General features: G+C 44.3%; 1 protein-coding gene and 1 long non-coding RNA gene across 3 annotated transcripts; one reads left to right on the top strand and one right to left on the bottom strand.

The window, feature by feature from the left end:
- Positions 1–1,499: 1,499 nt before the first annotated feature.
- Positions 1,500–4,638, bottom strand: LOC106029028 (uncharacterized). The gene is made up of 2 exons (XR_001202665.3): positions 4,348–4,638; positions 1,500–4,062 (listed from the first exon to the last, which is right to left on the bottom strand). It is a non-coding gene; the product is annotated as an uncharacterized LOC106029028 (long non-coding RNA).
- Positions 4,639–4,647: 9 nt separating this feature from the next.
- Positions 4,648–25,358, top strand: Arf3 (ADP ribosylation factor 3). Of its 2 annotated transcripts, none has more exons than XM_063254664.1 (5): positions 4,648–4,809; positions 20,602–20,833; positions 21,569–21,679; positions 21,898–22,022; positions 22,557–25,358. In XM_063254664.1, the coding sequence occupies exons 2-5, from the start codon at positions 20,686–20,688 to the stop codon at positions 22,716–22,718; spliced, it is 546 nt and encodes a 181-aa protein (XP_063110734.1). In that variant the 5' UTR covers positions 4,648–4,809; positions 20,602–20,685; the 3' UTR covers positions 22,719–25,358. The 2 variants fall into 2 exon arrangements, with proteins under 2 accessions (XP_063110734.1, XP_003475866.1); XM_003475818.5 differs by having other exon boundaries at positions 4,701–4,871.

Raw genomic sequence — 25,358 nt, 5'->3', positions numbered from 1 at the left:
ACTCAGCTCTGACACAATTACTCAACACTGCTATTAGAGATCAAAAACAACAGGGGCTGGAGATTTAGCTCAGCGGCATAAGCACCTGCCTTGCAAGCAGGCAGTCATAAGTTCGATCCCTGGTACTGATTAAAAAAAAAAAAAAAACACACAACCAAATACTATACATAAATAAGTAAGCATGATTTTGTTCAATAAACTGTAATTCACAGCCTGGTGTGGTGACATATTGCTATAAACCCAGCACTTTGGGAGGCTGAGGCAGAAGGATCACTAGTTTGAGCCCAAACTAGGCAATTTAGTGATTTAGTAGATCCTGGATCAATCAAGCAATCAAAGATAAAAAATGTACTATCGATGTAGCTCAGCATGAAGGATCTTGGTTCAATCCCCAGTTCAAAACCAAACCAACCAACCAAACAAGTAAAAAGCCTACCATTACCCTCAACAAAAAAAAAAGTCCTAGTTTACAAAAAATGTACTACAGAACTAGATTTGTCTTCTGGCAGTAGCATGTTGACTTTTTGGTTTATGAGGTCAGATCTGCTCTGGGGGTTTTCAAATTTTTAATGTATCTCAGCATTGAATGTGCACCCAAAAAAGAAGATGCTTTTCTGTCTAACTCCAAACCAGAAAATATGGAAAGTAGAGAGGTAGATGCAAGACTTATGGGAAACATGTTAAAAGGGATTCCTGTGCTCAAGATGGGAGGTATTTTTCACACTCTGGAGAGACCAACAAAATCAGCATGCTCTCTAAATAAATTATTTGCATATGTATTTTGTCCTTCCTAATCTTAGTAAAATAATTTTACTAATTTTAGCAAATGAGTTTATCTTTTAAAAGACAATTTGAGGATTGGTGTGATGGTACACTTCTGTAATCCCAGCACTTGGAGAGCTGAGGCAGAAAGATCCCAAGGAATTGAGACTAATCTGGGGTACCAGCCTGTACTACAAACTGAGACTGGTCTCAAAAATAAATAAATATTAAAAAAAGATAACCTGAGAAACCAAATTTTTTTTTTTTTTTGGTCTTTTTCGTTTTTATCGGTACCAAGGATCAAACTCACAACCACCTGCTTGCAAGGCAGGCACTTATGCCGCTGAGCTAAATCCCCAGCCCCGAAAAACCAATTTTTTGTTTCAAGCTCCCTATTCCTAACTCAATATCTTTTTTTTTTTTTTTGGTGCTGGGGATTGAACTCATGACCTCACACTTGCCAGGCGCTTATGCTGCTGAGCTAAATTCCCAGCCCCCCTAATCCAGTATCTTTTTTTTAAACTTTTTATCGGTACCAGGGACCGAACTCACGACTGCCTGCTTGCAAGGCAGGTGCTTATGCTGCTGAGCTATATCCCCAGCCCCCTAATTCAATATCTTTAAAAATAAACTAATCTCCCCAAGGTTCAATACTTTCAATGCTAATAGGGATGCATGTATATATTTTCTTGGTTACTTTTCTCTTGTTGTTGAGACAAAATACCTGACACCCAAAATGAAGGAAGGAAAAGATTTATTTAGCTTACAGTGTTTTGGAGGTTTCAGTCCATATTCAATTGGCTCCAAGGGTGGTGTGGCTGAGGGGAAGCTATTCATGGCAGCCACAAACAGCAGGAGCAAAAGGGCAAAAAGAGGAAAAGACATGCCTTATTCCCTCCCTTATATTGTATGTGAGCTCTGCCCCTGGTGGGTGCAACACTCACATCACCAATCCCAGTGGTAGACAATGAGCCAATCACAAACACTAGATTCAGCTACCTCCATAACTGCATGAGAATTGGGGGGCCACCTAGACAAAAACCGTAACATATATGTATATATAGATATTTAAAACTATAAATGATTGCATGCCTGGGAAACTTCAATATGCCAATTTAACAGGTCATGACCTTGGCCATGGATATAGAAATAATTCTACTTCTCTGGACAATAGATTTATCTGTTACCCAAATTATTCTCTAATTAGGTGAAATGAAAGCAGCAACATGGATATTTGTGTTGGGTTAGGGCAGTATTTTATGACAGCATTTTATGTTGTGACTCTCTACTTGAGCACTGAGAATTACAGGTTTGAAAATGTGCTGGTGTCAGGCGATACCCCATTCTTTTTTTTAGTACTGGGGATCGAACTCATGACCTCATGCTTGCCAGGCAGGTGCTTATGTTGCTGAGGCTAAGTCCCTGGCCACTATATCCCATTCTTAATTCACACCCTTATTGAACCTCATATGCATATGGGAGAGGGGCAAAAGAGAAGGGATGCAGCTAGAATTGGAAAAGGATATCAAAGAGAGTGAGAAAGAACACCCTGACTACAAATTTTTCAATTTTTCAAGAAGGGGACAGAGACTCTCCAATGGAGTTGTAGCAAGAAGAGTTTAGCTGTTTCCTGTTTCTGTCCTCTGTAGTCCTTTTGGCTTCTTTTTTTCCTAGCTTTCCTTCTTTCATCAGATACTGTCTGTGCCAGACTTAGCCCCAAACCACAACCTTGAAAAATTCCAAATGGATTTTGTCAGTAAGGCCAACACCCCTCCTCCTGGCACACGCCTGGGCTCAGGCCCAGGCCTAGGGTCAGGGACAGAATGGGAGCTGGTGGCTACACTTTCAGTTTTTACTAGGCTCTAGTGGCAGCCAGAGAGATGGAAAAAGACTCTAAATCAGGGATCTGGGCCTCCTTCAGCTCTGGATGAGTTCTTCTACCCTTTACCAAATGGCTAGGAAGTTGGGGTGTGGCAATAGGCAGTTAATTGCCAACTGGGCAGCATTTTTCCTTTCTCTGCTCCTGTCTGCTTCATGGGCAGCCCTCTCTGAAGCTACGTAGACATTTTCTTCCCCAGATTCCTGAGGGGTGAAGGACAGAAGAAGGAGAGATCTTCCAGTTGAATTCACCAGTGTTGAGTACGAACCATACTAGGCTGTTACTGTTCCCATCCTTCTGTTACACTTGGAATACCACCGTGAGAGGATGTGAAGTCTTGGGCAGGAACATTCATTAACAGTTTCTATTTCCTTATTGGTCTCCAGGTGTGGTTAGAGGCATTAGGGAAGGAGGAGTTCTATAGCAAATTCTGGTGGTCCTGGGGAGGTATAACCTGGTGCAGTGTTGCTAGGAATTTCTAGGGGAAGGAACGGAGATGGTAATCTCACGAAGGTATCACAGGACCCACTCTAGAATGTAACACTGGAAGTCTTCAGCCTTTAAAAACACAAAGCATAGCCAGGCATGGAGGCCCACACCTGTAATCCCAGAACTTGGGAGTGTGAGGCAGGAGGATCAGAGCAAGTTTGATGCTACCCAGTGAGGTAATTCCTTTTGTCATGAACAAGTTCCTTGTTTTGTTTTTTCTTTAAATCCATCTCATTCCTCACTGTCTTCAATAATTAGAGTCCTACTGACTTTATACTCTAAGTCACATTATCCTTTTTTTATCGGTACCGGGGATCGAACTCACGACCGCCTGCTTGCAAGGCAGGTGCTTATGCCGCTGAGCTAAACCTCCAGCCCTAAGTCACATTATTCTTTAAATAAATATAAGAAAACTGCCTGGAACAAGAGGAAGAGTCTGCTAAGGACACAGACTAGGGTTTGAAGTAGTACACATAATGTGGGTGTCTACCAACCTAGTTCTCCTTGGAAGGAAACAAGCAACAAGGCAGAAAATTCAGGAGACTAGCAATTTTGGCCCAAGCTTTAGGGAAGAGCTACTTTCTCTAATGTCCTTCGAGTGCAGCTTTTATCACAGCTGTGACTATTCCAAGGCAGATTTGTACACGTTCACCAGAGGCAAAAATGAGTGTGGTGGAAACAGGGATTGATAGGTAGGAAGTGAGACACACAGGAGTAAAGCCCTTTGCTTTTCCTAGGGATTCTGAAATCCATATTTATCTAGATATACTTCCTTAGACCACACCTCCAAACATGAAGCTTCAACCAGTTGTCTTTCAAGTTCAGTTGTTTCCTTCAATCTTTTCGATTAATCACTATTCTTTTTCCTCCTTATGGGAAAGGCGCTCTTGATTCAGGCCTTGCTGCAGCTTAGTTTCCGTAGGGTGATGCATCTAGAAATGGAAAAGGATATGAAAGAGAATAATGAGAAAGAAGACTTTGACCACAAATTTGTCACATTCAGGAAGAGAAAGGAGACTCTCCAATGGAGTTGAGGCAGGACCAATTTAGGTTTTTCCCAGATTAAGAAATAAGAACTTGAGCCAGGGATTTAGCTCAGCGGCATAAGCGCCTGCCTTGCTAGCGTGCAGTGGTGAGTTCGACCCCCGGTACCAAAATAAATAAATAAAAACTTAAGTTTGGCAGGATAAGGCAGGCCACATGCAAAGACTGCTTACCTAACGAGTTCCCGGGCCCCATGGCCCAAACCCAGTTTCCAGCAAGAGACTTCAATTCTAAGCATGAATCTGGGGCTTGTGAGTCTCACCTCAGTCTCCGCTATCCTATCCCCATTCCTCTGCTCCAGGGTCGCACTTATGTGGCCCGCAGCCCTCTGTGCTCAATCTTCACACTTCACCCACCCCCACCCAGACTTGAGCGCCAGGGCTCCGTTGCTTCTGCAGCAGCTGCTACCATGGTGATGGGTCTCGCGAGAACTGCTACTCGCTACCGCGCAACTCTCGCGCGATCGTGGAGGTGGGAAGTATCCCTAGCTGGGGGTGGGGGTATGCCGCACAGCTCCAGTCGCTGTCGCGGCTTCCGGTGCTAGGTGGAGGGAAGGAAGGAGGGAGTCTGAGAGCGGGCCGGGGGAGCAGCCACGGTGAAGTCGGCTTGGAGAGCCAGAGAGAGCGGAGTGAGAGGCAAGTGGAACTTGCGGGGGAGGAGGCAGTGGTAGCAGCGGCGGAGCTGGGAGCAGGAACAGGTGAGGGGTTGGGGAGGGTAGGCGGGTCCTTGTAGAGAGAAGAGGCTTGGTCAGAGCGGGGTCTTAGGAGATAGAGGCCCCCCCCACCGGACACCACCCGGCATGGGCAGTGTGTTCCTTCCCGGCTGGCAGCTCGGAGAGGGGGCGTTAGCCTGCCCCCGCGTTTGAAGGACGCTGAGCTGGGGTGGGGGCGGGGGCGCACACGGATTTGTCCTCTGCCTCGCACAAGGGGGCGACCAGGGCTGCGGTTAGGTTCTCCTCACTAGCAGGAGGTGGGCTTTGGAGCGGTTGGGGTAGTGGGGGAGAAACGCCATCTAGGAAGAGGTGCTGCGGGGGCGGTGTGGCTGTATCTTTTTTCTTTTAAAGGGCTAGGCCAGGGAAACCTGCTTTCTCCTCCCTCCCCTTCCCCCACCTTAGCTATAGAAGACTGGAGAAACCCTTGCTGTGGATACGCTCTGTTCCCCCTCCACCATGGGGCAGAGGTGCACAGGGTCTCTGGAGGTTAGCAACAGGGCAGGCGAATGGGCGCCCCAGGGCCACTGTGTTAGTGAAGGTCGCGTTGTGGGGTCTTGGGAAAAGGCAGGTTGGGCAGAGGGCAGCAGGTGGGGAGGGGGTGGAGAAGAGGCCGGAGGAGGGGGAGGGGGATCTGAGCTCGCCTAGAGAAGAGGTGGGGCTTTCCTCCCCCGGGCATAGCGGTGGGCGGTCTCATAGGAGGGAGAAGCATCTCTTGTCACTGGCCCTGAGTTTGTGCCTTCCAATCCGCTTTCTTCTTTAGGAAGTACCAGGATTCCCGGAACAGAAAATGGAGCCATTGCTTACGCCAATCGTTTGAGGGCCGGAGGGGAGGTGGGAGGTGAAGTTTCCTGCTAAAAATGGGCCACTTGGTTAGCTAAGTGATAACTCGTTTTGGGGGGAGTTCCTTTCTTTCTGGATTGTGTTACTGCCAATTTCCTCAACCCAGAAGTGTGGTAGTGAAGGTGAAAGAGTGTGTTATGTGGTCAGGAGGGGGAAGAGATAGTGAGGTTATCGAGATGAGGGAGAAGTGTAATGTAAAACCTGTCTCTGAGGCTGTTGGGTTGAATCCCTCCTGCTCAATGGCATGAAAGTTTTATTGGGAGGAGATCTGCTACAGAGACTGAGTGCGTGATAACAGGACAGAATCTAGTCTGCTTACCTTCTTCCTTGTCCCCGGCCAGGTAGATGGCCACAGACTTCGCTGTCTGCCATTTTGTTTCAGGTTTGTTGTTGGGGACAGAAACCACACTTAGTGTGACTGGCACTGGCCAGTGGGTTGGTCCTTATGTACTGGACCTAAATTTGATTAAGGTGTTTAAAAAGCTCATAAGAAGGAAGGAACTGAACCACTGAGTTTCATTTTTGGTAATGATAGGGATGGGACGTAGGGCTGCAAGCTTGTTAGGCAAGCCCTACCACTGAGTTACACTCTAAGCCCAGTCAAAACTTTTGTATGAATATGATTTGCTTTTCTCTAAGAAGACTACAAGTTTTAGGGATTGCAAGAATTCGATCTCCCCTCATGTAAGTTATAATATGCACATAGCAAGTATTTGTGAACACAGGGCATAAAAGTCTTTGGTACTGCAATTTAGGAAAGGAAAGGAAATGGCTAGGCTGTTAGTGGAAGCGCCTGGAAATAGCTGAAGACTGTAATAGGTTTTCCCACCTTTGTTCTTGGTCGTGTGTGTGTGTGTGTGTGTGTGTGTGTGTGTGTGAGAGAGAGAGAGAGAGACTGAGAATTGAACCCAAGGCCCTTGCATGAGCTACGTCTCCAACTCTTTAACTAAAAAAAAAATTTTTTTTTGTCTTTTTCATTTTTATCTGTACCAGGGATCGAACTCACGACTGCCTGCTTGCAAGGCAGGCGCTTATGCCGCTGAGCTAAATTCCCAGTCCCTTAACTAAAAATTTTTAATTAAAAAGTTAAAATTAAAAAATTTTAATTGAAAATTTAAACATTTTTTTCAAATCTTTTAAAGAGAAAAAAATAAGGCAAAAAATTTTTTAAATTGTGAGACAAGGTCTTGGTATGTCATTAAGTTGCCTGGGGTAGACAATGTTGCAATCAGCATTAGCCTTCAAAAGTGCTGGGATTGTGTGTTGTGTGGTCTTCCCAATAGGGATTGAATGCTGAAACTTCGTATTGAGTTACATGCCAAGGTTTTTTTTTTATATATTTTACTTTGAGATAGGGTCTTGGCTGAATCATTAAATTGCCCAGGCTGGGCTTGATTTTTTTTTTTTTGTACCAGAATTCAAACTCATGACCGGGTGCTTGCCAGGCAGGCGCTTATGCCACTGAACTAAATCCCCAGCCCTGGGCTTGATTTTTTGTTGTTGCTGAGACAGGGTTTCACTATGTAGTTCATAATGGCCTTGAACTTAAGGCAGTCCTCCTGCTTTAGACTCCCAAATGTTGGAATTGCAACACCAATCCTACCCACTGTAGGGTTTGAATTTTTGATTTTCTTGCCTCAGCCTCCTGAGTGCTGAGATTATAGATGTATGCCACCACACCCAGTTTTACATCTTTGTAAGAAGCAGAAAACAAACATAAAAAATGGAAACTAGGACCTCCCTAAAAGGAAGTTGTTATTTATCTGAAATTCCAGATTTCCTGCTCCCCTGTTGTGGAAGAAGGGGTCTCTCTGTCAGACCTATGTTGTTTTTGGGGAGTGGGAGCAGGAGGGTTGAGACAAGATCTCACTGTTAGTTTAGCCTGGCCTCAAACTCATTCCTCAGCAATCCTCATGCCTCAGCCTACCTAGTGTTGAGGTTACAGGCATGAACCACTATGGCTGGCCAGAGCTAAATTCTTTTTTTTTTTTTTGTCTTTTTCCTATTTACCTGTACCAGGGATTGAACTCACAACTGCCTCCTTGCAAGGCAGAGCTAAATTCTTTAAAGTGTTGTCAATGAGTTGGGATCCTAGAAGTTACAGAGGAGGGGCTGATGTATGTTTATAATGCCTGGCAGGTTGGTACCAGTGAGAGATGGCTGCCGGTTTATTTACTGCATGTGTGAAGAAGAACGGGCTGGGAATGGAGGTACATATCTGTAATCCCAGCACTCTTGGAGGACTGCAAATTCACTCCCTGCCTGGGTGATTTAGTAAAACCTTATATTAAACTAAAAAATTCAACCAAGTATAGTGGCACACACCTGTAATCCCAGCACTTGGAAGGCTGAGGCAGGAGAATCTCAGTGAATATCAGGCCAGCCTGGATTAGGTGGTGAGACCCTGTGTCAAAAAAACAAAACAAAAAAACCAGATATTGTGGTATAACCCTATAATCTTAGCATGCAGGAGGCCAAGACAGGAAGACTGCCACAAATTTGCTACCAGGCTGAGCTACATATTGAGACCTTATCTCAAAAAAACAGCAAACAACAAAGATACAAATCAAGACCCTGAGTTGAGTCACCACCCAGGCCCCCGCCCCAAAAGAAAAGTAGACCGCAGACTGCAAAGAGTGGAAGTGTTGTTGACTTTTTTTTTCTTTTTTGACAGAGTTTTGCTATGTAGTTCAGGCTGCCTTTGAACTCACTACGTAGTCCAGGCTGGCCTTGAACTTGTGGCAATCCTCCTGTCTCAGCATCTTGAGTGATGGGATTATAAGTTTGCATCACCATACCTGGCAAGTGAAGTCTTTTTTTTTTTTTCATTCAATTGGCACATTTTAAATACACATAATGGTCACATTCATTATAGGGAATTTTTACATGATATATCTTGATTCTTTTTTTCCCCATTCTGGTACCCTCCTATTAGTCCCTCTTCCTCTCCTTATTTACAAGAGCTTTATTTAATTTTTCCTTTTTTTTTTGTCTTTTTGAGACAGGGTCTCGCTATGTAATTCAGGATGGCTGTGAGCTCACTTTGTGGACCAGGCTGGTCTCCAACTTGCAAAAATCTGCCTGCCTCAGTGTCCCAAGTGCTGGAATTACAGGCGTGTGCTACCATGCCTGGCTCATTTTTCCCTTCTATCATGCTTTTTTTTTTTTCCTTTTCCCTTTTTTCCCCCCTTCACTTCCTTGTTCTCTTTCCTATTTTAATATTTTCTACTTCATGATATCTGGTATGCATTTGGTTCTTATTTACACTTTTGATTTCTTATACCAGAGAAACTGATATTTACACATACGTGTCTGATCTCTTTCTTTCTTTTCTTTTCTTTTTTTTTTTTTTTTTTTTTTTTGAGACAGGGTCTCCCTACACAGTTCAGGCCGGCCTTGAGCTTTGTATGTAGCCTAGGCTGGTCTTGAACTCATAATGATCCTCCTGCCTTTAGCTTCCCGAGTGCTGGGATGATAGTCATAAACCACCACACCCTGCTTGATTTATTTCACTTGAATGTGTTCTTAAGGTGTATCTATCTAGAAGTGTCTCAATTTTTTTTTAATTTTTTTTTTTTTTATTGTCTTTTTCCTTTTTATCGTTACCGGAGATCGAACTCATGACCGCCTGCTTGCAAGGCAGGTGCTTATGCCGCTGAGCTAAATCCCCAGCCCCGAAGTGTCTCAATTTTGTCCTTTATGACAGAGTAGTACTCCATTGTGTAAAAGAACCACATCTTTATCCATTCATTAATTGACAAACATTTGGACTGTATCCAAGATTTAGTTATTAGCTACTGTTAAGCAACTGAAATCTTAAATGCAGAGAGTTAATGTTGAAGTCTGTGTTTATCTGCCCTGTACTCCTTTCACTAAGTTATAATAAGAAATGGATAGAGAATAGAGGACAGAAGGTAGGATTTATAGGTTAGAAGGAAGAAATTTTATTTTGTTTGCTTATTTGCTTAGAGATAGAGTCTCTGTATAGTACGGGCTGGCCTTGAACTGGCTATGTGGTTCAGGTTGCCCTCAAACTTGCAGTGATCCTCTATCGTAGCCTCCCAAATTCTGGTATTACAGGCTTGTGCCTCCATGCTGAGCTAGAAGGAAGAGTTTTTAAAACTGGGTTGTTAGAGCTGTTCATGTAACACTGGGTACGCATGCCTGTTACATTGCAGCTACTAAGAAGCTCAAGGCAGGAGGATCACAATTTGAAGGCCAGTTGGGCAATTTAGCAAAACTCTGTCAAAATAAAATGGTGTAGCACAAGTGTTACTGAATTCAGTCCTCAATACTTGTTCCCATGTACACACAAGAGTATGTAATTGAGGCAAATTGTGGCATCTACTTTGTTATATAATTCCAGAAAATGGATGTTAAGTAGCGTAATGTGGTGACACATGTCTGTGATCTCAGTACTTAGAAGGCGAGGCAGGAGGATCACTGCGAGTTTGAGGCCAATCTGGGCTGCATATGGAGATCTTATCTCAAAGAAACAAAAACAAAAACAAACCTGAGAATCAAAACATTCTACTATGTTTGGCTCTCCTCACCATTTTGGTTGAAGATAAATTTAGAGACTAAAGGGTTAAAAGTGGGCCTTAGAAACAGACAAGATTGGGTTCATATCCTGGCTCTGCTATTTACTAGTTGCAATTTTTTTGTAAAATTACTTTTTCTTTTGTCCTTCTCTGTATTTGTAAAGAGGTAATGATAGTAGCTATCTGCGAGGGTTGTCATGAGAATGAAATGAAATGATAAATGTAAATCAGTACCATACAAAACACACCAAATAATTGTTGCTTACTATTAATAATCCATCATGATAGAGTAACAATAATGTGACTACTAAGTGCTGCCTTGAAGGAGAAGAGGTTTACAAAAGAACAACTTGGTGCCAAGGTGCCCATGTGGCAGAGTGATTGTTACTGAGCTGCTCTTGGGCTCGTGAGCAATGAAATTTTTTTTCGGCTTCAGCCTCACAGAGGCAGCTCCTGCTGCCTGAGTAGGAGGCGAAGCTGGAGCAAGACAGGGGATCCCAACCATCATTGCCCTAGATGTAGAGTGAGGATGTGGGGGCTCAAGAACAGTGCTTGTCACAAAAGTTAATGTGAGTCTGTGCTAATGATTGAGCATTTCAGTTGACCTAGGACAGATTTACATTTTTGATCCCTTTATTTTAAGCCTCCATCAGTGTTTTAGGATCCTCCATTTCCTGGGCCATTCTTCATTTAGTCGTATCTTTTTTTTTTTTTTTTTTTTGTCTTTTTCCTTTTTATCGGTACCAGGGATCGAACTCAAGACTGCCTGCTTGCAAGGCAGGCGCTTATGCCGCTGCGCTAAATCCCCAGCCCCTTATTTAGTCATATCTTCTTAAAATCTTCCTCCGAGCATCTTTTTCACAGTATACTGTGTTAAGGTTCAGAACAACTAACCAAGGTAAGGGTTCTGTGACTGTGGAAGGGCTTTGTCCTAAGCCTGTGCAAAAGGTCTGCTGCACCATGTGGACCAAGAAGAAAGTGGCTCAGGATTTCAGGGATGTGTTATTATCACTGTTTTCCCAAATAGAGGTGAGATGACAGAACGGTAGGTCTTGTGGCACCCTTTTGCTCTCCTGTTGCTAATGAGAGCCTGGTCTAACTCTTTGTCATCTTATACAGGAATTTATGTATAAAGCAGGTGCCGTCCTTGTAATCCTAGCACTCTGGGAGGCTAGGCAGGAGGATCACAAGTTTAAGTCCGATCGGTTAACTTAGCAAATTAAAACAAAAACAACATTTAAAGGGGCTGGGGATTTAGCTCAGCGGCATAAGCGCCTGCCTTGCAAGCAGGCAGTCGTGAGTTCGATCCCTAGTACCGATAGAAACGAAAAAGACAAAAAAAACACAATAACAACATTTAAAAAGGCTAGAGACGTAACTCAGTGTGCTGTTAATTTTACTGTTTTTAAATTTGAGACAATGCCGGCCTTGAACTTACTAAATAACCCAGACCTGCCTTAAGTGTGTGATCCTCTTGCCTCAGCCTCCTAAATATAGGTGTGTGTTACTTTTTTTTGAGCAAGGTTTCATGTAGTGCAGGCTAGTCTTGAACTCACTTACATAGCCTGGGCTGGCTTCAAACTCATGGTAATAAGTGTTAGGATTATAAACATGTACCACTTGTTATTGTTCTTGAAGACCGTCTTGCTATGTATGTAGTCCAGGCTGGCTTTGAATTTACTATGTAGCTCTGACTGACTTCAAATTTGAGCTTCTCCTATCTCAGCCTTGCATGTAATCCCATGGTCACTTTTCTATCTGCCCAAGTCTCATTCTGAAACAGACCATACAATTGTTGTATTCTTACTTTCTCAGGGTTGCTCAAGTGAAAAGTTTATCGTTTTTTCCAAATGGAAGGGAAACTGGCATAATAGCTCTGGGGAGTTAAATGGGGCCTAATTTCAGTTAGATATATTTTAATTTAGCCAGATCTTGGAAACAACCTAAAATACCCATCAACTGAGGAATGGATAAAAAAGATGTGGTATTTTTATACAATGGAGAACTACTCAGCTATAAAGGATAGCCTGGAAACTTTTATAAGTAAATGGATGCAACTTAAGAACATGCTCATTAGTGAAATAAGACACACGTTTGAATATCATATTGGTTCATAAGTGTGAGAAGCTGAAAAAAAATGTATATGTGTATATAAACATAGTTAAGATAGATATACTACTGATTTCTCTAAGGTCACTGAAGAGAAAGACTTGTGCTGATATTGTTTGGATGGTTGAATGCAAATGTCTTGCGCTCTGGGTGAATGATGTTGCGATAACAGTGCACATTGTTGCCCCCGATTGATGTGTTTTGAAATTTTGTTGTAGTGTTTCTTCCTTCTTTTCTTTTTATCCTTGAAGTAAAATGGATTTGGAAAAAAAATAAAAGTTAAAAGTTATTTTAGTTTATACCGAGGTCATTATTGCTAGTTCAGTACTGAGCTGTACTCCCAACCATGCCTTCTTGTCATTTTAATGTTCTTCTTCATTGGTGTCTGGTATCTTGTTTTCTTGTTTTCCCTTTTGCCCTTCTGGTTGCTTTTTAGTCTCCTGGCCTTCCCCTTACTTTATTTGTTTGCTTGCTGTGCTGGGGATTGAACCCAGGGCTGTGCACATGCTAGGCAGGCGCCCGTATCACTGAGCTACACTCTCAGTCCTGCCCACTACTTTCATTGTTAATATGTCCCAGCTTCTGCCTTGGACCTTTTCTCCTTCCCAACCCACTGCTCATCTCTCCATAGGTAGATCAGTGCACATCAGTTGGAAAAGTAGAAAATACATGTGGCCTAAAGAGAGGATTTATTTTATTTTTTTCAAAGAGTATTTATTAAACTATCAAGAAGTATAGTTGAAATAAGCCAGACATAAAAGAATAAATACTGTGTGATTCCATTTCTGTGAGACATCTGAGTAGTCAAAGTCATAGACAGAAAGTGGGCTATGGAGGCAGTTGCCAGAAACTACAGGGAGAGGGAAACAGGAAGTTTCTGTTTGACAGAGTTTTTTTTTTTTTTTTTTTTTTTGTCTTTTTCCTTTTTATCTGTACCAGGGATCGAACTCACGACTGCCTGCTTGCAAGGCAGGCGCTTATGCTGCTGAGCTAAATCCCCAGCCCAGAGTTTTGGTTTTTGGAAAGTGAGTTTTGAAGATGGATAGCATTGTGATTCCACAGCAGTGTAAGTCTACTTAATGCCAGTGTAGTGAATACTTGAGAATGATTAAAATAGTAAATTTTATATGTACATTTGTCACAGTCTTTTTAAAAGAAGTTGTAAGAGTAGAGCACATCTTAGTTTTCTTATATGTTTTTGTTTTGTTGATAATTTACCAGCTTATTATTAAAGGAACCTGTTTTCTTTTTTGGGAATTGGGGTGGGGCAACAGGGTCCCGCTTTGTAGTTCAGGCTGGCTTCAAACTCACTGTGGAGCCCAGACTAGCCGCAACTCAAGAAGATCCTCTTGCCTCAGACTCCTAAGTGCTGAGGTTGCAGGTGTGCATCATCACGCCTGGCTTCACTATTCATGTGGCATCTCATCTTTCTGTATCAGTAGTTGAAGGGCAATCAGAGTATGGCCTTGTGAAGAAGACTTTGCTAGATGCTCTCAGCAGACTTTGCCAACTCTTACTGTTAGTACATGAAGCCAAGCTTGGTGGTGCACATCTGTAATTTTAGCACTGGGAGGCTGAAGCAGGAGGATTGCTGCGAGTTTGAGACCAACCTAGACTACATAGTGAGTTTGAAGCCACACTGAATTAAACAGCAAGGCCATAACTTGGCGGGAGGGGGCAGGGAGAAAAAGACATGAACATTTGTGGTCCATCCACATCTCAGGCTGATTCCTTTTCATTCCCAAAGGAGGAAGGGACATCTTTGCTGGAGTGCATGTCATAACCTCCCTGCTCAGCACCTGAACAAAATAGGGATTCTGTTAAGACAGCAATTAGAGGCCCAGGTGTGGTGGCAAATGCCTGTAATCCCTGTGCTCAGGAGACTGAGGCGAGAGGATGCCCAAGAGTTTGAGGCCAGCCTGGGCTACATAGTAAGATCCTGTCTAAAAGAAATTGCAGGAACAGAATAACTGTTGCATAGTGGCCAGTAATTCTGCCATCTTGGTTTATCTTGGTTTCTCGTAGGGCTTTAGTTACTATCTGCACAAATGACTCTCAGATTTCCATCTCATTATCTGTCTCTTTTTTGGTTTTGGTCACTATAGTTCAGGCTGGCCTTAAACTCACTACATAGCCCGGGTTGGTCTTGAATTCAGACAGTTTTCCTACCTTGGCTTCCCAATGCTAGGATTACAGGTATGTACCACCACACCCAGCATTGTTTAAAACAAGCATCTTTCCCTCAGATCTGTTCCTTTTGTATTTCCTGCCTGAAGAAATGTGATGCAATAACGGCATGGAGGTTTACAACTGTAGTCCCAACACTTGGGCGGCTGAAGCAGGAGGAATCATTGTGAGTCTGAGGCCAGTAGGGGCTGCATAGTGAGACCGTCTCAATTAAAAAAAAAAAAAAAAAAAATGCCATGCAATCATCTAAGCCACAAACCCAGGAATCAACTTTTTCTCTTCTGCTTTTCCTTCCTTTGATCAGCATTTAAATCCTATGGATTCTACCATTTTGATGCTTCAAATTTGACATCTCCTTTATTACCACCTCACATAAAGAACTTTAGATTTCTCCTCTGTGTTACATATCTCCCAGTAGTCTCTATCAAGAGTTTTTTCTTCTAATTTACTCCTGGAGCTAACAGGTTTGTTGTTCTGAAGCTCACATATGATCCCATTACTTTATTTTGTTTTTTGGTTTAGTACCAGAGATCGAACTCATAACTTCATGCTTGCCAGGCAGGCACTTGTGCTGCTGAGCTAAAACCTGCCCCCCCCATCCCATTACTTGCGCAGCCTTTAAATCCTTCATGGTCATCTCCTCACCCCTCCAGTCTCTTTCTTCACCATTACTTCTGTTCACCACACTTCAAGTGCACCTGGTTTTGGCTAATCACAAATACTATCTGTAATTTGAGTATCTGTTCTTTCACCCATGTTATTTCCTGTCCTGTTCGAGAGTCAGCTCAGGTGTGACCTGCAGGTCTTGTCTAGGAATTGTCCCTTACCTTATAGTCTTGATTTGTTACAGCTTTCTGTTCCCATAATAGTATAGTATGTACTAACCCCATTCTTATCCTCACTTTCCTGGGGGGAGATGTAGTAAGGTTCAAACCCAGGACCTTTGCACTAAGCTATATCTCCAGGTTTTTAAAGTTCTTTTAATTGTGCATTTTGAGACAAGGTCTTGCTAAGTCACTTAGTTGCCCTGGCTGGACTTCAGCCTGTAGTCTTGCCTCAGCCTCCCAGATGGATGGACTATTAGGCATGTGCCACCACAACTTGCTGTACATACTGTTTTGTAGATCTTTGCTTACAAGTACTTCCCACTAGGCTGAGTTTCATGAAGGCAGAGCCTTTTTCCTCTGTATCCCTGGTTTAGTATACTTTCAAATGTTGAATAAGTGGTGGTTAAATCAGAAATGATTTCTTGGCTTTAGGAGATCTTTGCTGAGATACTAATCCAGGAGTTCTTGTGTTATGATTTCCATGCTTTTGAGACAAAAATCTTGAAATTTACAGATGTGTCAAGCCAGTTGCACCACGAAATGTAAATACAGGCATACTCTGCTTGTGTTTCCTTAAATTGTATTGGCCTGTTTGGTTACAGTGCTACAAATAGCTTTTTTATCTCAGTTTGAAAATTATCTGGAAACACAGCTGCTTTTGCTATACTCTGCATGGCAGCAGACGTCTTGGGAGACTCTGCTCTTTTTTTTCCCTGGACCCTGAAGAGGAGGGGTGGTGTCAGATCAGAAGTTCCTTCAAAGGTATGGTAGTGTATGTGACTGAGGGGGCTATGATCCAAAATTGGAGAGAGTCAGGTGTGTTCCTGTGGCACAAGCCAAGATGGGTGAGCAGCCAGCTATAGTACCAGTGTGCTTGTCCAGCAGGGGTGGAGAGTGGGGCAGGGAGTGGTTCTCAGGTGAAGACATCCTCCAATGAGCTTTAAATCAACCATTCTTGGTACATTGTACTGGAGCATGGTTTTGGAACTCTTGTTGTTATTTTTACTTATGATAACAGTTTCTGACTGTGAAGCAGAATATTAACCATCTTTATTAGTAGAGATATTACTGTATCCCAGTTTTCATCTTGAACCATTCACCTTCAGTTTTAACTGCTATTCCTGGTTTGTAGCAGCCCTAGAGCCCTGGCATTCTGCCCGGTCAATGCAGGAGGACCATCTGTGGTCAGGGAGAGTTAACTGCAGGCTGTATAGAGCATACAGAAATAATACAGGGTTTATTTTATTTTATTTTATTTTTAACCATTCTCCTTCCTATTGCTTTGTTTAGGAATGCATTGTGGTGAAAGTAAGAATTGGCTGTTGTAGTGAGATTTGTGTTCATAGCAAAAACTGAAAGCTGCCACCATTGTGGTAGAGACAGCATGCTACCTGGTGATAGACAAGCACAGAAAGCCAAGGGAAGAAAGCCAGGATCTCCTTTGGAATGCTCATATAAGTCAAGCCCTTGATTATAATTAAAAATCATCATGTCCAGTAATTTTAAGGCCCTAGGCTGCCCCGGGGGAAAAGATAGTTGCTACAGATATGTAATCAGATATTTATCAACTTCACTGCATATGAAGTAACATGAGAAAAGGTCCACCAATTCTAATGTTCTACTCCTTTTCTAGTGTACCTGAAACAGTCCTGGGGTCAAATATGTGTGGCTAGGAATAGGGAATAGGTATAAAAACCAGGGTCAGCTGTTTCTTTCTTTACGTTTTTGAGACAGTCTTGCTGTTTAGTTCAAGCTGGCCTTGAATTCACTATGTAGCCCAAGCTGAACCTGATCTGGGTCTGGTGGTCAGCCTCCCGGGTGCTGGGATTATAGGTATATGCTACCATTGTTATATTTACATTGGTCGTCTGTCTGTCTGTCTGTCTCTCTCTTTCTCTGTATCCAGGGACCTTTGTACCAAGCTATATCCACAGCCCTTTTTAAAAACATATTTTTGGAGGCAAGGTCTTACTGTATAATTCAGGGTGGTCTTGAATTCAGGCTGGCCTTGAACTTTCAGTCTACCTCCTGCTGCAGCCTGCCAAGTGCTGGGATTATAGCTGTGTGCCTGGCTCATTGGTATTCATTTAAACTAGCAGTTCCAATAATGGAGGACAACAAGATACATATGTAGTATAAATCTAGTTAAGAATCTGGGCCAGTCCCTGATATTGCACCTTTAAAGCAAAGAATCATCTCTGAATCTGAAGGAACGGCCACCTGAGGAGGATACAGCGTAGAAACAAGGAAGATTTGTGGAAGATGGACATTTCTATGAGGTTGATGGTAGTAGCAGAACCAGAGGTCTGACTATCATAATATCTTAGAAACAGTCGGCTTTTATTAGCTGACAGGTATCTCTGCCTGCCTCACTCCCTGGTCCCTAGGAAACTGTCTGGGTGGGTTGAGGCAGGAAAGGCAGGGAGGATAGTTAGTGGGCAGCTTGGCTGAGGTTTGAGCCCTAAGGTGGAGTCACGCCTGCTCCCTGGGTTGTGAGCCCTGTGGGTCAGGGGCAGGGCTCATCTGGGGAACCTTCTGGGAGTGCCACACCTGGTTCATTAGTGGATGTCTGTGGAGGCCTTTGAAGATGAAACATTCTAAACCACTCATTGTTTCTGTTTTTTTGGACAAACTAGTACTTTGGTCTCCAGGGGCTGTTGATCTAGCTGCTTTGCACTAGTCTGGAATTTGCTGCAAACTGAGTAGGAAAAACAAAACAAAAAAACAAACAAGCCTGAAGAAGTTTTTGAAAAAAAATTAAAATTCTTACCAAACCCCATGCTTTGACTTGTAAGAAAGGTTTTTCCCCCATCTACTTTCCACATTCTTGAGTTTGGGTGCACTCTGTCTTGACCTGTTCCTTTGCCTTCTGGGTTCAGGGTGTGTGTCTCCAGTTCCCAGACTGTGGAGAGTGCCAGCAGCTGGCATATGGTGATTGCTGAATAAGCTGACGCATGCCTCCTCCAGGCAGAGAACCGGCTGGCACGAGTGGCTAGGCTCCCATTTCATGGTTGTTCAGAAGCTGCGTTTCTGTGGCTGCCTTGTGCTGTAGAGAAGGGAGGGAAGAAGTTGGAGGTAAATGTATCTTTCTGTCTCTTGAGAAGGTTAAGGCTGGTTGATAGGATCTTGTATCTTCACCATGGTCCTTACTGCTCCCCTTTGACCTTTCAGTGGATGTTTATTAAGTGCCTTGTATGTAAACATCCAGTTTGAGTTGAGTTGTGAGTGAGGGCAGTAGGGATCTTAGAGGTTCAGCTGTTTACTATGTGCCAGGCAACATTCTAGGTACAGTAATACCTCAGTTCATGAACGCTTCTGTTCTTTAACAATTTGGGTCTCAAAAGTGTTTGGAAAATTTTGCTTCCATTCACAAACTCCACATTGAATGACAGAACTGTAGTTGTCTTCCCTGCAAAACACAAACCCAGTCGTCTTCCACAAAATGCAAAATAAACTAAGTTCATTAACTGAAAAACCACTATAGCATGGGCACAGCAGTGAATAGAACATACAAGGAGCTGACATAGAGAGGAATAAAGGAAGACAGCAAGAAGTCACTAGGTAGCACATCAGATGGTAATAAATAGTGGTTTTGTGTGTGTGTGTGTGTGTTTTGTTTTTTTCATGTTTGTACTGGGGATTGAACTTAAGCACTTTACCCTGGACTACATCTCCAGCGCCTTTTTGTTTTTTATTTTGAGACAGGATATCCTTAAGTTGTTAAGTTACCCAGGCTGGGCTCAAACATGGTAATTCTGCCTCAGCCTCCCAGAGTGCTGGAATAATAGCTGCCCTCCACCATACCTGGCTTGGTGTAGATGCTGTGAAGAAAATTAAAGTGGGGGTAAATGGAGTAAAAAGTGGTATTTGTGTTACACAGATCATTAGGGAAGGCCTCTTTGGTAAGTAGCATTGGAACAAACACCTGAAGGAAATGAGTGTGGTGCATGAGGATTAGCTGGTAGAGGAGCATTGCAGATAGAGGGAATAGCAGGTACAAAAGCTTCGAGGCAGGAGAGTACAGGTGAGTTGCAGTGAAGCCAGCAAAGGGGAGAGTGGCAAGAGATCTTAGGAGAGATACATGGGAGTGTAGATCTTATAGGACCGGTAGGCTGTGGTGTGGACTGTGGTTTTATTGTAACAAAGCTTCAAAGCCAAGAGAGGTTTGCATTTTTACAATGTTAGAGATGCTATGTGCTGGGCAAGCACTCTACCACTGAGCTACATCCTTGGCCCTTTTTAAAATTTTACTTTCAAGACCATGTCTTGGAAAGTCACCAAACTGATTTTGAACAGCCTTTTGAATAGCTGGGATTACAGGCTTGCAGCACCACACCTGGAAAGAGGGTTTTGAGTAAGAGGAACCATATGACCTATTTTGGTTTTAAAATCAGAGTGCTATGTGGAGGACAAATGGAGTTCAGGAAGAAATGAGGCATGAGATGACTACCGCATCTCAGGTGACTATGCCATGCAGTTCTCCCTAGATGGGCCACAGTGGTTTTAGCTCTGTCTGGCTTAGGAGAGGGTAGCCTCTCTACCCCGCATTCCTGCTTTTAGGGTTCTACTGTGTGGATGGGGCACAACTTTAAGGTAGTTCACAGAGTGTAAAGAATCAGCCTGTTTTAGGAGTTCACCTTTCTTGCTGTCTTATTTCTTCTCATTTTCACTGGTGTGGAAGGAAAATGGAACTATAGACTGTAGGCAAGGAAGAAGAAGCCCCTCAATTAGAACGGGGAACATAAACCTTGGAAACCTGGCAAGCCTGAACTTTGTCAGAAGTCACGGAGAGCCACTCCTCATTCCACACTTTCCTCTCCCACCCTTTCCAGAAGTCTTAGGGAAAGGTTGGGAGAGGGAGGAGCATAAGTGAACTTGTGGTGCCTTTACGGTTAGTATAGAATGTCAAAACTGAAGGGGCTTCAGAAACCACCCAGCTGAACCCTCTCAGTTTACAGGTGCAGATCTGGAAAGATAAAGGTACTTTCCCAGAGTCATATAGTGGATTCCAGACAGCACGGATCCTGAGCATTCCTTGCTTTGTCTCTGCTCCTAAAGGCCCAAGATGTGCCTGAGTGGGCCTTGGTATTTATAGTCCCCTGAGGCTCTCATTTGCCGTGGATGAACTCCAGCTATGACTTTAGTAAATTCCACTTATATGAACTCGTGATAAGCAAATAGTGGTAATAAGTTTGTGTTTCCTTTGCCTAGGATCAAGTCCTCCATACCAGGGACCAGGCTAACACCAGACCACACTGCCTCTACTTGGGCCCTCGTACCGCAGCTGCTGTGATCATGGGCAATATCTTCGGAAACCTTCTTAAGAGCTTGATTGGGAAGAAGGAGATGCGCATCCTGATGGTGGGCCTAGATGCTGCTGGAAAGACCACCATCCTATACAAGCTGAAACTAGGGGAGATTGTCACCACCATCCCCACCATCGGTAAGGGTACAGCTTGTTTGTGGGCCAGCAGCTGAGGCATGGCAGGAGGCTTAGTCCAAACTCTCTACCTGGCCACTTTTCCCCAAGCAAGTCCATGCAATTTGTAGACCTCAGAGAATGATGACTATTTAAGCTTGCTAGCAGCTGCCTGCCTGCCATTTTCCCACCTACCCTGGTCCTCCCTGATGTGAGAACTTCCACAAGCTGGTGCTCCACATTTGCCCTTAGGCGCTAGAGTTGGTTTGTTCTTTGTGTTCTTTGGAAAGCAGGTGAAAGGCTTTGATGTTCCTGCCAGAGGCCTAGAATTGCTTTGGATATTTTGGGCCAATCCTGATTATGACCTGCCTATGGGAGGCAGAACATTTGCCACATGGATGGGGGATGTGAATCATCTTCTGCAACTTGCTCTGCATGTGGAGCTTCAAGACCATACCTCACCTCTCATTCTCCATCTGCCTCTCAGCTCCACATCTTAGTTGAGACAGACTCTGCTGGCCAAGGTACAGAAGCGGACCTGAGTCTGAGGTCTGGGCCACTGTCTGAGCAAGGAGTGGGGAAGGTTGGCTCACATTACCCAGGTAGCTCTGAACTTCCTGATGAGACCTCCTCATTCTGTTTGACTTTGATCAGAGAGGGGTGGGAGAAGCCAGCCTTGTGACTTTGACCACTTAGCTTTCCTTTCTTGGTGTTATGACCTGTTATTTTTTTTTTTTTCTCTCTCTCTCTCCCCCAAAGGATTTAATGTGGAAACAGTAGAGTATAAAAATATTAGCTTCACAGTGTGGGATGTAGGTGGCCAGGACAAGATTCGGCCCCTCTGGAGGCACTACTTCCAGAACACCCAAGGTATGGCTGATGAACTGCCCAGGGCTGGCATGGATTGGATGGGGATAAGCAGAGTGGCTGTCTTCCTTGACTGTAGCAGCCAGCTCTTACTCTGCTGTAGCTGTCAGGGATGGGCAAAAGGAGGAACGAATGCAGCTGTTTGAACAGTGTAAGGATATGTGGTCTTTTGATGGTGGAGCAAGAGGCCATCTGTCATCTCTGCTGCTCTGCCTCCCTAGGCTTGATATTTGTGGTCGACAGCAATGATCGGGAACGAGTAAATGAGGCCCGGGAAGAGCTGATGAGGATGCTGGCAGAGGATGAGCTCAGGGATGCTGTGCTGCTTGTCTTTGCAAACAAACAGGTGAGCCTTCCCCCCCACCCTTGAAGATGGGGGAGGCCAGCCTGGTTGTAGAAATCATGGGACCTTGGGCTTGTTTTATGGAAGTCAGTCTTTCAAGTTTGGAAGTGTGGGAAATACAAGCATTTGGCTTCTTTATATAACTCTTGTCCCTACCTGTCTTTATTTAGTCTTCAGGGATTGGCGTGGTAGATATGTCACCTCAAGTCTTTCTTTTCTTTTAACTGATACACACTTCACTGGAACTCCATCACTACTGCTGTCAGACAGATTTGATTCTTGGGCTAAGTCACCTTTCCACTGCCCTATGAGTCTCATATAGCATTTAGTTTCTAGCTTTGCAGTGGGATGACTGTATACATCCTTGGATCTGGGGGTCTAGGATGATCAAGTCCAAAGTGATCCTCTAGATCTTGTTCTGGGTTTCCCAAAAAAGGAGGAGGGAAAGGTGCTGGAACTCATCTCTGGTAGATGGGTGCTCTGCAAGCCTTTGAAAGCTTTTCAGGCTCCTTTGTGTGTGTCTCCCTCACACTCCAGGATCTGCCGAACGCTATGAATGCTGCTGAGATTACGGACAAGCTGGGTCTACATTCCCTGCGTCATCGCAACTGGTACATTCAGGCCACCTGTGCCACCAGCGGGGATGGGCTGTATGAAGGCCTGGACTGGCTGGCCAATCAGCTCAAAAACAAGAAGTGAGATCCAGACAGCCCTTTCTGACCACCCCACCCACCCCTGACATAACCTGTTGTCTCCCTGCCCCAGCCCTACCCCTTCATTGCAAGTGTGGCCAAGGCCCTGGGTATCATGTCCGCATGCCCAGCCAGAGCCTTGCCTCCCCTGCCTCACCTTCTCTCCCCTTTCCATCGACATGACCAGTTTCTGATTGCTGTCCTGATGATGAATCATTCCAATTTACTGGATTTAAAACTAAAACGAGGTTGTGATGGTTTCATGGGGTGGCCCCCCTCTTTCTCTCACCCTCTGGATTTTGGGAGGTGAGGTGGGATATTCTCCGTTTGCTTCATTTGGCACTGGTTGCTGTGCTTTTGGCATCTGAGTCTGACACAGGCCCCTCTCCTATTTCCTGTCTTCCTTTTTTTTGATAACCTCTCCTGTTGTACATGGAAACTGCACAGGCCTCTGTGTGTGCGTGCATGTGTGCGCCTGTATATACGTGTATAGAGAGATATATACATGGGGGCTGGGAGGGGGTGGAGAGAAGCTCAGGGCTTGCAGCCAGGACACTGCCCACTGGAGCCTGTTATCTGCTCCATCCATGCTGGTGAGGTAAAGGGAAGCAGGTAAGGGGTTGGGGACAGGCAGGACTGCCCTCTGCTCCTATCTGCAGGTAGGTGTTCCTGGATGGCAGGAAAGATGATGGAGTCTACCACCATCTTCCTTGTACCCCTTTCTCTAGCTTTCTTAGGGCAGGAGGTGGCATTTCTTTCTAGATGACTGCTCCCAAGGAGATGCCGTTCTGCTTTGCCTTGTTAGTGGGAAGGAAAGAGGAACCCACTCACTCTTACCAGCCCAGAGTGTTCAACAGATCCTCCCCCACTATTCTTAGATCTGTTCCTCTGGAGCTTGAGGGAGAGGTAGGGATAGCAAGACCCATGTGTATTTGGGAACCAGGACCCAGAGTGGGTTTTGGTGCCATGGGGAGGCCTTTGGTTTTCCTCTTCATTCTCTTTTGTTATTAGGAGAAGGTAAGGCCTGGGTGGGTTTTATTCCTCCCTTCCCATGCCCTCCCCTTGATTTTTGGGGCTGGGTGGTTTCGTTTGTCCTTTGTCAGTTTTCTCACTCTGGAAGCCCTGCTGGCCAAATCAGGGCTGAGTGATACTATGAGTTGGGGGTAAGATAGCAGACCTCAGTATCAACCTTCCTATTCTCCAATTTTTAATCTTTCCTTAGTTTAGGATGTGCTAAAGGATGAAGGTCTTCTGTTGTTTTGAGGTCCTCAAACCACCCTGACTGGCCTCCTCTCCATTCCAACAGCTTTCCTGGCTGCCTCACCCACTTCCCATATATGGAAGTTGGGGTGAAAGAAGGTGAATCCTGAGTAGTGGTTGGTGCTGGTGAGATGCCATGGACTTCAGGGCCTTCCTTCCATTATTATATAGTTGTTCAGAAGCTGCTGCTACTGTGTCCCTGTCTACAAGGGGCACTTGTCCCTGAAATCCTGGCTTAGGTCCTGATTGCTGTGATTTCTGTGAAGCTGTGGCTGTTCTTGGACTCCTGTGTGTGCTGGCTGCGCCCTGAGCTCCAAGATAGCTGCCCATACCTTTTGGCTAAGATCAGGGCCCAGGGACCCCACAGCATGACTGAGGGACCCCTTCCCAGAAGGCTGTCCAATGCCCCACTCTGTGGGGCCTGTCTCTTTACAGCAGGCAGATCAATACTCCTGATCCACCCAGTTGAACTGTGAGAGGTTCCAGGGGTGTCTCCCTCAGTGCCAGTTACTTGATGATGTGATATGTAAGACACGGTGGGTGTGGTGTACGTGTGTGCCTGTGTGCTTCTGTGTGTGTGTGTGCTGAAAGTTGTTTCATTTTAAAATGGGTTCTGTCTTCTGACCCCACAGAAATTTTCCTACATACTTTTTGTTTGCACTTTCTGATTTTGTTCTGCCCTCTCCCATTGCCTTTCTCTCTCTGAAGTCTTTCCTTTGCTTTCTCAATTTATTCAAGGCTATTTGTCCGTATATCGTCCCTCCCTGCACCTTATTTATGATTACCCCCTCTATTTTTATGGTTGGTGAGGACTGTCTCTCTTCTCCTGCCTCGTTCCTTCTCTGACTTTCCATAGTTAGATGCCAGTTAGATGGGTTTTCCTCACTTCAGACCTCACCACTATCTAGTTTGTTGGCCTCCAGAGCCAAATCTGGGGCTAAGGGTATTAAGCTGTGTTGGAGGTTGCCCTCCTGCTGCTCCAGGGTTTTCCAGCAGGGGGCAGCAAACGATCTTGGTTGCATCCTTCACTGTAGACCCTTGGGCAGGGTTAGTCTTTTTTACCTTCCCATTTACCTAACAGCTCTTTGGGAATTTGAATATTCTGTTCCATTTCTGCCCGTGGCCTGTCCTGCTCACCTTAGGCGGGTTTAATTTTTATGCTTTCCCTGTTCCAGCCTTCTTCCTGGGAACTCTCCCTACCCCCAACTCCAAAGTTTGTTTGTGGTGTTTATAGTGGTAACTGCAGTTCTGAACTGGTTTTTCTCTTTTTTCCTCCTCTGGAATGTAGACTGTACATGTTTAATAACTCACCTTCTCTATCCTTGCTCAAAATGTGGGATAACGCAATGACTGTGACCCTGGTTGGAAATTAAACTTGTTTTATGCA

This window comes from Cavia porcellus, unplaced genomic scaffold (assembly GCF_034190915.1).
Source record: "Cavia porcellus strain 051 isolate PalLab524CR breed Dunkin Hartley unplaced genomic scaffold, mCavPor4.1 scaffold_8, whole genome shotgun sequence".
In the NCBI taxonomy this organism is placed as follows: Eukaryota; Metazoa; Chordata; class Mammalia; order Rodentia; family Caviidae; genus Cavia; species Cavia porcellus.
Note: the sequence above shows the minus strand (reverse complement) of the source record. Positions and strands in the feature narration are given on the sequence as shown.